This window comes from Taudactylus pleione, unplaced genomic scaffold (genome assembly GCF_031769625.1).
Source record: "Taudactylus pleione unplaced genomic scaffold, aTauple2 ptg000094l, whole genome shotgun sequence".
Taxonomy (NCBI): domain Eukaryota; kingdom Metazoa; phylum Chordata; class Amphibia; order Anura; family Myobatrachidae; genus Taudactylus; species Taudactylus pleione.
The window spans coordinates 1980149-1992852 of record NW_028284496.1 but is presented as its reverse complement, the minus strand read 5'-3'; the positions used below and the strand labels follow the sequence as shown (position 1 = coordinate 1992852).

At 41.1% G+C, this 12704-nt stretch overlaps 1 protein-coding gene across 1 annotated transcript; it reads left to right on the top strand.

Moving 5' to 3' along the window:
* Positions 1-8327: 8327 nt before the first annotated feature.
* On the top strand, positions 8328-8864 carry LOC148526757 (interferon-inducible GTPase 5-like). The gene has a single exon (XM_088469826.1). The coding sequence runs from the start codon at positions 8328-8330 to the stop codon at positions 8862-8864; it is 537 nt and encodes a 178-aa protein (XP_088325952.1).
* Positions 8865-12704: the final 3840 nt, after the last annotated feature.

Genomic DNA, 12704 nt, shown 5'->3' with positions numbered 1-12704 from the left:
TTTTTTATAGATACCCAAATCCCAGATACTGTATCTAACAAGGATAAAGAATACAGTATCAAAATGATCATTATTGCTTTATAGCAGATAATATTACTAGAAACCAAAGAAAAGAAAATGTAAGGGTTCTTGTGCAATCAGAATCATGTACAATCCAATGATCAGAAATTTTATTACAGACGTTACCTTTGTACAGATGGGCCCAGCTAGTTTGTTGCTCATAGCGCAACATTCAGGCTTCTAAGTCGCACCTTGGAAAGTTGTGTGATGGCTTTACTGTGGCGTACCGTGGCATCCTACAACGTAGGAGTCCACGGCATGCAATACACTGCTTAACCACTGGGTGGTGAGTGCTCCACTGATGAAAGTTACGGGTGTGGTATAAGAGATAGACAGTATTTAGATAGACACCAGATGTTAGACAGTCAATAGTTAGATAAGGATAAAAGTTCGACACGGAACAAAGTTAGACACACTAAAGTTATACATGTAAAAAGTTGGAAAGGTACAAAAGGTTGACAGGGTCAAAAGTTCGACATGAAAATGATGGACACCCTAATCTTCACCTAAACCCTAACACTCCCCTTGGTTCCTAACCCTAACCCTCCATCCTTGGGTCTAACCCTAATCGTCTGGGTAAGTGCCTTACCCTAACCCTCCCTTTGGTGCCTAACCCTCCCTCCCAGAGCCTAACCCTAACCATCAGGGTAAGTGCCTAACCCTAACCCTCCAGTAAGTGTCTAACCCTAAACCTAACCCTAATCCTAAAAAAAATAATATTTATGTTGACCATTTTTGTGTCAATAATTTTCATGTCGAACTTTTGACCCTGTCGACCTTTTGTATCTGTCAAACTTTTACATTTCTAACTTTAGTGTGCCTAACTTATTTCCATGTCGAATTTTTATCCTTGTCTAACTATTGACTGCCTAACATCTGGTGTCTATCTAGACATTGAACACAGAAAAAAGGAATTTGCCATCCAGCACACTGCAGTTAAATCAAAAATACTTGAATCCTACATGATAATAGAAATTCAGAGATATTGGTTACATACATTTGCAAATATATGAATAAGGGCTGGGCTCCTCTATACCAGCATCCCTAACATTAAGGGGTTCAAGTCCCAGAAGCAAGGCACCCCAAAAAATTCCAGCCAAGGACCATCCCCAGGGCATCACACGAAAAGGGGAACAAAGGTGATAGTGAAGTGTAAAAGGATAGATGTGTAAAGATAAATCAATAAGTGTTAATGAAATGTAAAAGAATTAAAATGACATAAATAATATACAAACGAATAGAGAAGTGAAAAAATATTGTATGTGAATTAAGTGGTTATGCCACGAGAAAGGTCCAGCCAGAACAAACCCGGGGACCCACTCAAAAAACGCTCACCCCAAAGTAATTATTGCTAGATAATAGTAGCACCCACTCTGGGTCATATAATTACAAATTGGTGTACTGCATGATAACAGTACATGTATGAGCTGAGAGCTAACTTACCTTGGAGGTACCCCAAAAAACCTCCACATGGCACTATAAGGATCAGCACCTCCTCCTAATGCTGACTCCCTTCGTGCCTCCAAACTGCAAGCAAAAAATATGGTAGTTGCTCAATCAGCTTAATGATATACTACAGGTGCTTGTAAAGGGCGGGGTTTACACTGAACACATAACATACATAACCAATACCTCTGAATTTCTATTATCATGTAGGATTCAAGTATTTTTGATTTAGCTGCAGTGTGCTGGGGGCCAAATTCCTTTTTTCTGTGTTCAGAAAGTCCCAGGAGGAGAAAACACCAGTCCTGCAGCATCTAGGTAAAATCCACCACTGCACAGAACCCCAACTTTTTGTGTGTTTGTTTTTTTTTTTGCAAACCCGAAGCGCTCATCTGTAATTATAAACCCTATTTCTATTCTTAGCTGCAATAGTAGGAGGGGGAGAGGACTGCATCCAATATTTCACTATCACCTGTAATAGATAATCCCAAGAGGACTGTCCATGGGGATGAGGAATCTCTGGTGTGTAATACTTCTGTATAGCCAATATATAGACATCTTTGGACATGTTCATCACAGAAGCTTCCTATGTGGTCATATCTACTCCAGCATAAGGGAGGAGGACATGGAGGAATATTGTGCCCCGTGCCACCTACTATGTACTTCGCAGGTATTCTGATTGGAATACATTCAGCAGCTCAATCATTATCAAGTCGACACAGCCTACTGTATGTTGGCGCCATTGCGAGCAGCAGCTTGGCTCTTCCCAGTATAATATTTTCTCCTGAGTCTGGTGCCAGCAGAGGGTCTTAGGGGTCTATTTAGTAAGAAGTGCTATATTATAAACACATTCCTCAGCTATTTTATTTATTTCCATTTATTACACCCTAGATTGTGCAGTATTTACAGACATATATCTGCCAGGACAGACCTAGCAAAGAGGAAGGTCCCTTGAGTTGTGTAAGACAACATAATATCTCTGTAGGCCAAACTACATCTACCTACAAGGGCGCCTTGTCCAACTGAATATTATTAATGTTTGGTAAAAAAGTGTGTTATACTCATACTTTCATTCAGTGTGGACAGATAACTTGTGTAGATGAGGCACATTATCTGATTATCACCTAAGACTGTCCGGACGATTTTAAGTGCATTGTTGGAGAAAGCAGGAGGATGCAATTCCCTTTCCAATCACTAGTTTTTCCGGCTTTAATTCAAATATTTATTTATTGTTCCGATCCTCATTTAAAAAAAATTAAATTAGCTAAAATCATGTTTTTGTGGGCCTGTTTTTGTTCCTACAGTATTAATAACCTAAATTACATTCATATCCAGTAATTTCCAATAAATTTTGGCCACCTCACGGCCCACAATATTGTTTTCATTCAGTTTAGGCCAAAATGTTGCACCAAGCTGGCTGACTAAGCTAAACAACAACAGTTCAATTTCAAACATGGCACATCTAGGAAACACAGTGTCACTGCTGTAGAAAACAGGATGGCAGTTCATTATAAACAATACAATGCTAGAGAAGGTTTTTTTTAATCAATAACTAGATTAGAAGCCCGAGGTCAGCACAGGTAAATAAAGGTGTAGTATTTAGTGGAAGCAAGGTAAAACATTGATTAATTGATTGATTGATTAATTGATTGACAGATCGATCGATAGATTGATTACTATAACAAAAAAAAATAAGAAAAATAGAAAATGCTGTTAAAAACAAACACCCAAAAAGTATCGCATTGCAAGATACAAAACAACTCTGTAAGGTACAGTAAAATACACTCTCTGTGAAACACACACAATCTTGACAAAGCCCGTAATAAAAAGTGGGGCACCAGGGAATTTTACTTTGACCCTCCTACCCACTCTTATGTTGTATATTCAATAGGACATGCATAGTTTAACAAACCAAGCACTTAAGCAACAGGGACTACCACTTCTGTGGCTAAAGTTCTTGGTTTGTTTGTGCCCTCACAGAAGAAGCTACTAATGGGCTTAAGGTAGCTAACAGCTTTGTAAATGATCTCTACACTGGAAAGATGACATCATTATCATCCTCAGCCTCATCAGTGTTAATATAATCATCATTATCACACAATATAAACTCATCCCTGCTGAAATTCACCATATTGTACAATGGCATTTTGTAGGCCAAGAATTAGATTTTCTTTAACATCCTAGTACAAGTGAGGAATTGCTTTTCTGGTAAAATGGAACAGAAAGTAAATTTGGTAGCGGGGACACAGGACTAAATTGCTGTAACTGTCTAAAACCAGATGCATTATTGGTAGATATTAAACACAGATACTAGCATAGCTGCCATGGCTTCTGTGATCCACTGTGCAACTGGATGGCAGCAGTCATACTTGCTTCTTCTTGCAAAAGATTGTTTCACAGTCAATTGTTTTTTTAAACTACTAGTAGTCTTCTTGGTCCCCTACCGGGGTGAAGATTCACCCCTACCAGCAACAGGCGTAGCACTCAAGGTTTCTTATGAGGGATCCTGGAGAGGAGAGTCAGTTAGCCTTAGCAAATTGGATGCATGACTACCTCTGATCATTAATGGGAAGATTGATGATGAAGGTATTGGCAGTGGAGATTGCAAGTTCCGGGATGGGAGCTAGCTGATGCTAGACTGCTTGTTATTACTTTAGCATAATTATAAAATTTTGCCAAAACCTTTTCAGATTTTGGCAAAAACTTACTGAAAATTTTGTAACAGGGAGGAGGTTTCTAGATGGTTAATGCCCCTACCTATACTTACTTTGGTTTTGCAAATGCTACATTTGGCTTGACAATTGTTGTCTGGATTTGAGTAAAAATAATTCCACACATAAGAGGTGGATTTTTTAGTCTTATGCCCAGGCTTAACAATTGCCTTTTTCTTATCATAGACATGAACCAACATCCTCATCAACATCCTCATTAGCACCAGCATCAGCTACACAAATCCCCCTCATCCTGTTGCACTTCCTCCGTAGCATCCTCAATTTCTATGTCACCATCTTTACTTGTGCTGCTCATACCCACATTGGCAGAGGGTGCAGAAATAGTGGAAGGAGGCTTCTCTATGTTTACACTAACAGAAATCTCAGACTCACACATAGCACTCGTGAACATCTTTAAGCTCTCCTCAGGGATTTGTGACATTTCTGAACATGCAGTTTATTCTGTAGCTTGAGTGTTTTTTTCTGAAATGTTGATATCTCTTCTAGACTCTGCGTAAGAAGGTGTTGCATTGTCATGTGAGGTTACAGAAGAAGATGCCTGACTGACAGCAGTTGCAAAACCACCACTCACAAATAAAGGCCTGAACCTTTCCTAGCCACTGCGTGTGGCGTATAGCATGTTGGCAATTTTATATTTTTCTTCAGGAAAGTTTCCCTTTATTATTAGAGGTGATTTTTTTTCTTTAGCATTGTGAATTATAGTTTTGATTTCAGGTGCCCTGTCTTAATTCCCACTATGACCTTGAACACCGGCTTTAGTAGATGTTATATGACTAGTATCATCATGACTGACAGCAGCTGCAGCGATACTTAGTTGCTTTGTTGCTGCTCCTGCTCTTCTATCAAACTGATCGTGATCCATAATGTCACACACAGAGCTGATATTAACGGTGGAGCAACTTCTCCCAACCATCCAAGAACAGTATGGTGATGAACATGGCCACAGCTGTAGACATCGGTCACAGCTCTGTCAATGGCCATTTCACCTAAAGGCTTTTTCAATGCATTAACCCAATTCCTTGTTTCCATATCAATTTATCTGCTATCTCTCCCTGTGATTGGTCACAGCAATTGAAACTACCCCTATGACATCATCCATACCCACCGATGTCTGTTCTACATACAATAATATGGTCTCAGTATAATCTTGTCCTAAGTTTGATATATAAAACATGCACCTTATAATCTTTGTCTAAGATAAAAGCAATGGGGTTCTGTGTAACAGCGCTATTTAAAAGGTGTGATTTACATTCACCACATGGCTAATAGAGCGGGGCCGCGGTAATAAGTGCACCAACTAATGCAAAAGGTGCCCTGGCTTCATGTAAATGTGTATGCTGATGAGAGGAAGTGATTTATAACACACCGTATAACACACAAAGCGAGGGCAGCAGTAGCAAGTGCATGTGTGAATACATGAAATGCCCCAGTCTGTATGACAGTAGTAATCAGGCAATGTGAATTACAAATGCATTCGGTATGAAATACCGCCAGCTGCGCCAGCCCGACATGGAAGGAAATCCTGATCGTTTGAAAGGTATGAACTAACCTAACTGTACCCCCTAACCCTAACCCTCATTTAGGTTGCCTAACCCTAACAGCCCCCCCAAGTTCCTAACCCTAATCTCCCCTCTAAGTGCCTAAATCTAACCCCCCCTTTCCCCGCTGCCTAAACCTAAGTCCCCCGGGGGGTGCCTAACCCTAACCTTCCCCCGGTGGTGCCTAACCCTAACCCTCCATCCCCTTAGCCATAACCTCCCAGGGGGGTGCCTAACCCTAAGTCCCCCCCGGGAACCCTAAACCTAACCCTCCCCGCAGCTGTCCGCGCTCAGCATCCCTTCAACCGGGATGCCGGGCGCCGGTCTCACGGCGTAGGTTAGTTAACCCACGGCAGTTTTCTGTAGTCTAGATGCCGGCGGTCGGCATAGTGACCGCCAGCATCTTAAACGTATACCTTACACACACCACACAGCTAATGTAACAACGGGTGCTGCTTAAGAAAATTTATCTGTGAATATATCCAATGCTGATACATGGTCAGCTGATGCAGCTGGTTATTAGTGTAACTAATGGGACTAAAGTGGCAAAAGAAAGATAAATTTATAAGGTAGAGCTTATTTCTTCTTCGTGCTAAGGACCTGGAAGTGACGTGCAGTTAGGGCAGAAGTGCGATTCCATGCCCAATTAGTCCACCTAAAGAAGAAACTTGTCCCCGCGTGGGCTTGCTTTGCTCACCACAGGTTTATATGCCCCCTCTATGTCCACGTGGATGGTAGGGAATGATGTTGGACAGTAGCTGATGACGTCAGGGTCCTCTCCATGAAGGGCATCTAGACACTACCATGTTTATAAGGACACAGCATCTTAGACAGCTCTGATATTAGAGATATCGGGAATGTGAATCACTAGTAAACAGATTAAAGCCCTGTGAAGGACGCTGGTGTCAGGACAATAAATGGAGATAGCACTATAAAGAGCTCTGATACAAATGAAAGAAGTGCTATGGATGTTACCCATTAACTCTATTAATAATATTGCAGATAGCACTACTAATACAGTTAAAACAGCTGGTGAAAGGGATATTAGTCGGCACAGAAACAAACAAATCTCAAGTGCACAACTCCAAATTATTAATAATATATATAAATGCAATCAAATTTTGCAATCAATAGAGGTGTTTAGCATAATCATGGCCAAGGTTATGGGCCTACCCACCATATCCAGGTAACCTCTTTAGAGTAGGTCCCTAACATACTAGGGTTCAAATCCAGAGCGCAGGACACCCCAAAACTAGCCCAGCCAAGCTGCCCCAGGGCACCACCATAGTAAGAAAAGTGCAGTGTAAAGAGATAGTTAGGAGCAGCTGCAGCTGCATATAAAGAATGAAAATAAAAAAGTGAAGTACATGTATATTAAACACACATTGAAGGGTTAAAATGTGTTATAAAGGAAAACGTGAAATAATGCGGTGCCCTGAGACAGATCAACCAATGCAATCCAGGGGGACCCATGCCCCAAAAATGAACCAAAGTTGCACTACAGTATATAACTTGTAGGACTTACCTAGAATTGTGCCTAATACCAGTGTGCATATACATTACCATACTCCATGCTTTTAAACCAATAAGGAAGGGTGCTAATCCAGACTGAAGGCATCTCCTTTCCCTCAGAAGTGCAATAAAGCACATTAAATGGAGTATATGGGAAAGATTTCTGGACTGCACAACCTGACTATATATATAATGGGAGGTGCTACCTGATGAGACTAATTGCAGGCACAGAAACAAACAAATCTCAGGTGCACAACTCCAAATTATTAATAATATATATAAATGTAATAAAATTTTGCAATCAATAGAGGGTTTTAGCATAATCATGGCCAAGGTTATGGGCCTACCCACCATATCCAGGTAACCTCTTTCGGGCAGGTCCCTAACATACTAGGGTTCAAATCCAGAGCGCAGGACACCCCAAAACTGGCCCAGCCAAGCTGCCCAAGGGCACCATAGTAAGAAAAGTGCAGTGTAAAGAGATAGTTAGGAGCAGCTGCAGCTGCATATAAAGAATGAAAATAAAAAAGTGAAGTACATATATATTAAACACACAGTGAAGGGTTAAAATTAGGGATGTGCAGGCTCGGTTTTACTCGGATTTACTCGGTTCTTATCGCCACTTTACCGCAAATTCGGATTGATTATATTGGCTATCCAAAACACATGATAGGCGATAGCCAATAAAAAGATCCGAGTAAATCCGAGTAAAACCGAACCCGCTCACCCCTAGTTAAAATGTGTTGGAAAGGAAAATGTGTTATAATGCGCTGCCCTGAGACAGATCTACCAATGCAATCCAGGGGGACCCACACCCCAAAAATGAACCAAAGTTGCACTACAGTATATAACTTGTAGGACTTACCTAGAATTGTGCCTAATACCAGTGTGCATATACATTACCATACTCCATGCTTTTGAGGAGAACATATTGGAAGAGATTCGGCAGAACTGCATTGACAGTCTCCATGATGGAGGAATTAATGATCCACACATCTTTCTCCTCTCCCTCCTGGAACTAGACAAGTTTGACTTTAACCGTATGCAAGAAACTCTACAACAGGAGCTTCCAAGTCATAAGAGACATATATTCCTGCTGTGTCTGCCCAACATATCTCTACCAATCCTAGAAAGGAAAAGAGAGGCATTGAAGAAGGAGATCTGGAGATGGGCCTTATTGTATTGTGCAGTTGCTACAGCCCCTGTTCCAGGCCTCTCTGTAGTGTGTGATGTTGGGATCTTAGTGAAAGAAATGATAAAGTATCAGAAAGCTTTTGGTCTGGATCAATATTCTCTCCAGAAGTTGGCCAACAAATTTGGGAAGGATGTTAGTGAGTTGAAGTCTGTCATCAAGTCCCCTTTAGTTATTCAAGAGATAAATAACACCACTCTTTTAACCAGAGGAGTAACTGGGGTACTTATGGCAGTAGAATATGCAGCCAGCAATATCCCAGTCATTGGCAGTATGGCAGCAGGGGGTATCTCATTTGGTACCACTTATTGGATGCTTCGTGGCTTCCTAAAAGAGATTGCGGAGGATGCGGTGCGGGTTGTCAGGAAGTTGTCAGGAAGGCTTTAGATTCTTCTGTAGCTATGTAGCGAGAGAGAGAGAGATGGAGAAAGTGAGATAGAGAGAAAAGGAGAGAGAAAGGTGGGGGTATGGGGTTCTGTGTTAAAAAGTTAATAAGCTAAAATTATTTTAAATCCCCCAATAGATTGAAGATACAACTTATAGAATGTTTTCAATATAGGAAGGGCAGAATTGTTCTATATGAGAAATCAAATGTAATGAAAGTGTGTGTGTCACAGACAGCATGTCTACCAGATGTCATCAGAGATACTAAACATGAAACACATGAGAGGACCAGTCACCAAGCCCATGCAAAAGATCCGAGCTGACACACAAATCTCCCTCTGCAGGCTACCGCCGAGCAAGGAAGATGTCCGAGACACCCATGAGACTCTCATGACATAGAGTTCTATGTGATCAAAAGGTCTCGACCCAGAAACTCCCATTTCATGGAAATTATGGGCCTGATTCAGAGCCGGACGCTCTTTCAGAGCGCTCGCTCTGAATCAGTGCCCGCCTATTGTATTTTTAGAGCGGCCTCCTGGCCGCTATCATAGCTGTGGGTGACCACCCACAGCTAGTGCGAGCGGCCAGGATGATGGTCGCGATGGTCAAGACCATCGCGACCATCAGACTTGCGACGAGACCCTTGTGGTAGGGTCTCGTTGCCGCAAGTCCAAGTGGACTTCTTGCTCTTACAGAATAAGAAGTCCACCCACTGACATCACTTGTGATGTCAGTGGGGCCAGCCCCAGATGGCAGGTGTTCCCATGGGAATGCCTCCGTCTGGGCAGCCATGCCCCGGCACGCCCACCAAAGGGGGCGTGCTGTCACTCAACATTGACAGCACGCCCCCTTTGGTGCGAGAGGGCCAGAGTGACGGTTTGTCCGTCGCTATCCGGGTCTCGCGCATGCGCACGACGGAGCCGGCTCCGTCGAGCGCATGCGCACTGGGCCAACATCGACCCGCTTGCGAGCACTCACGAGCTGGTCTGAATCAGGCCCTATGGTCCATCAACAGACTCACAATATATAACCTTTATTAGTTTAAATATGATGTATTATTCTGCTTAAAACTGTCAGTATTATTGCCAAATATGCTGTTGCCTGGCACCTATAAATCAGGTATTTAAAATAAAACACATTGATATACTGTACATAGTCAGAATGAAAAAATTGTGCACTCTGTCAATTAAATAGTCTTTAAACAGATATTGTATGTCACAGTAAAGTATTGATATCTTGGATATTGTATTATTAATAGTGTTATATTTAGACATTCCTGCTGCAACATATTGTGCTGGACCCAGTGTTGGTTGGCCATATGTATTGCTTTGACTATAATCAAGCCTGAGGGTCCAGGTAGTATGTACAGTTATAGAGTGGACAGTGTGACCTCAACTTTGCATTTCAGCTTTCAGCATTGGGAATATGCTGCTGAGAATTAAAGTGTCCTACGCATTTCATCTGACCAAGTTCATGCTTCTTCGGGGATAATGATGAGTGGAATGAGATTGCTGCTTTTTTAAAGATTTAATTCAATGAATAGTGATTGTGAGATATCTATCACTTAACACATTTCAAGCATAATGGATGGTTAAATCTCCATCTGTAGTTCATTGAAAGAATAATCCATTATGATCTATAGTGAAAAATAAATATTACTTGAAAAAAAGTATAAATGTGATTAAATACTAATATATAAATCATTTAATATTCTTTTTATGGTATTTTATAACAAAAGTCGATCAAAATAAAATTATGAAAATTGTTTCAAATCATATTTTATTACAATAAGTTGATATTTCTCTTCAGATTATAAGAAGTGAAAAGATGGATGAGTTTATAATAAAAAAAAAATGTATCAATAACGTTACTGCTTTGTTCATGTTGTGCCTGGCATGTAAGTAAAAATAAATAAAAATGTTTGAAATAGATGTGCACATACATTTTTTAATAGGATCTTACACATTACGTCAAATATGAGACCCTGTAAAAAAATGTTTCCTATATTGTGATTTTAAAATTATTAGAATGCAGAATACCGCAAACGCACAAACTCGATAAGACTGACCAGCCACGGTTTGCATGGAAAAGGTGTAAGACCCAGCAGTTCTTCTATAAATATTGTTTAAACAGAAACTCCTATGTGGGATCCATGAACGTTAATGTCTGCAAAGAGCTAATAGAATTAACTATGTGTTGATTATATCATGCACAGGAAACGGGTGTAATGCTGTACAAGAATACCTGGCATCTTTCTATGGATAATGATATGATATACTAAGTACTTTTGTATAGTTTAATAGAGATTATGGTGCAGGCGGTGCAGAATTATGTATATAGATTTTTGATAAAACTTAAAAATGTACAATACTGTGCAAAAGTTTTAGGCAGGTGTGGAAAAAATGCTGCTAAATAAGAATGCTTTCAAAAATAGAAGTGTTAATACTTTATATGTATCAATTAATAAAATGCAAAGTGAATGAACAGAAGAGAAATCTAAATAAATATTTGGTGTGACCACCCTTAGCCTTCAAAACAGCATCAATTCTTCTGGGTACACTTGCACACAGTTTTTGAAGGAACCCGGCAGGGAGGTTGTTCCAAACATCTTGGAGAACTAACCACAGATCTTCTATGGATGTAGGCTTGCTCACATCCTTCTGTCTCTTCATGTAATCCCAGACAGACTCGATGATCTTGATATCAGGGCTCTGTGGGGGCCATATCATCACTTCCAGGACTCCTTGTTCTTCTTTACGCTGAAGATAGTTCTTAAAGACATTGGCTGTATATACAGTGTATCCAGAAAATATATAAGTAAATAGACTACCAGCATTAAAATAACATTGTTAACAAGATTCCTTTTTTAAAAAGTAATTTTTCAGAAAAATGTTACATAACACCTTCATCCACTCACCTCTTCAATTAGCAACTGTCATAAGTATTACTTAACAAGCTATTATAACGATGTTGAACCATTATAATCAATAACATGCGCTGATCTCCGGGAACAGGGCACCCACGCCATTCTCTCTGTGATTTCTCTGCACATATGAATGTCTAGGGGAAAATGGCACCCGTGACCATTTTCCCAGTGATTTTTGTGGTGCTGATAGACAGGTAAGTACTGTATCATCTATGGGTGTAGGGTGTGCAGTATGGACCCCATGCATCACACACCCTGCACCCATAGTAGCTGCCAGTATTTGTGTAAACCTATAGAACAAGCTTCTGGTTATTGGCCTATAGCAGCCCCTCTCCCCATAGAGCACATAGGACCCCATTTACAAACGAAACAAAATACCAGCAGTAATTTTCATTTAGTATCATTGTGATAAAAACTAAAAATTCCACTGGTACTTAGCAATACTTACCCCTCCGGCGAGGTTCCACGAAGTCGAAGTTCTCAGCGAGGTCCTCCGCTGGGCTGCTGGCAGGCAAACGCTACCAGCGACGGGCCTCCAGTGTTATGCGCATGTGCGACTGTCCGTCTGCGCATGTGCATGACATGGAGATCCGCCAGTGCCTGGAAGGCCTCGCTGAAGCCGGAAAGGCACCACCGGGTCTCCATTGCCGGCAATGGGGCCTGCATTGCTCTCACCATCTAAAAGATGGCGAGAGCAATGCTGTAAAAACAGCGGTAATCTAAGATTACTGCTGTTTACTAAATACAGAAACCTGGCATAACCCCTTTAGTGAGCGCTAAAGGGGTTATTTTTCATTTGTAAATGGGGCCCTAAGTGCCTGTTCTCTGTTGGCCCCACGACCTAATGTAGGTAGTAGGGGTGAGCGGGTTCGGATTTCAGAAATCCCCCGAGCCCCCCCGATCCGGGGCTGATCCGA

What these genes read in the sequence shown, in the direction of transcription:
- LOC148526757 (XM_088469826.1), top strand. Translation starts at nt 8,328, where the DNA reads ATGCAAGAAACTCTACAACAGGAGCTTCCAAGTCATAAGAGACATATA.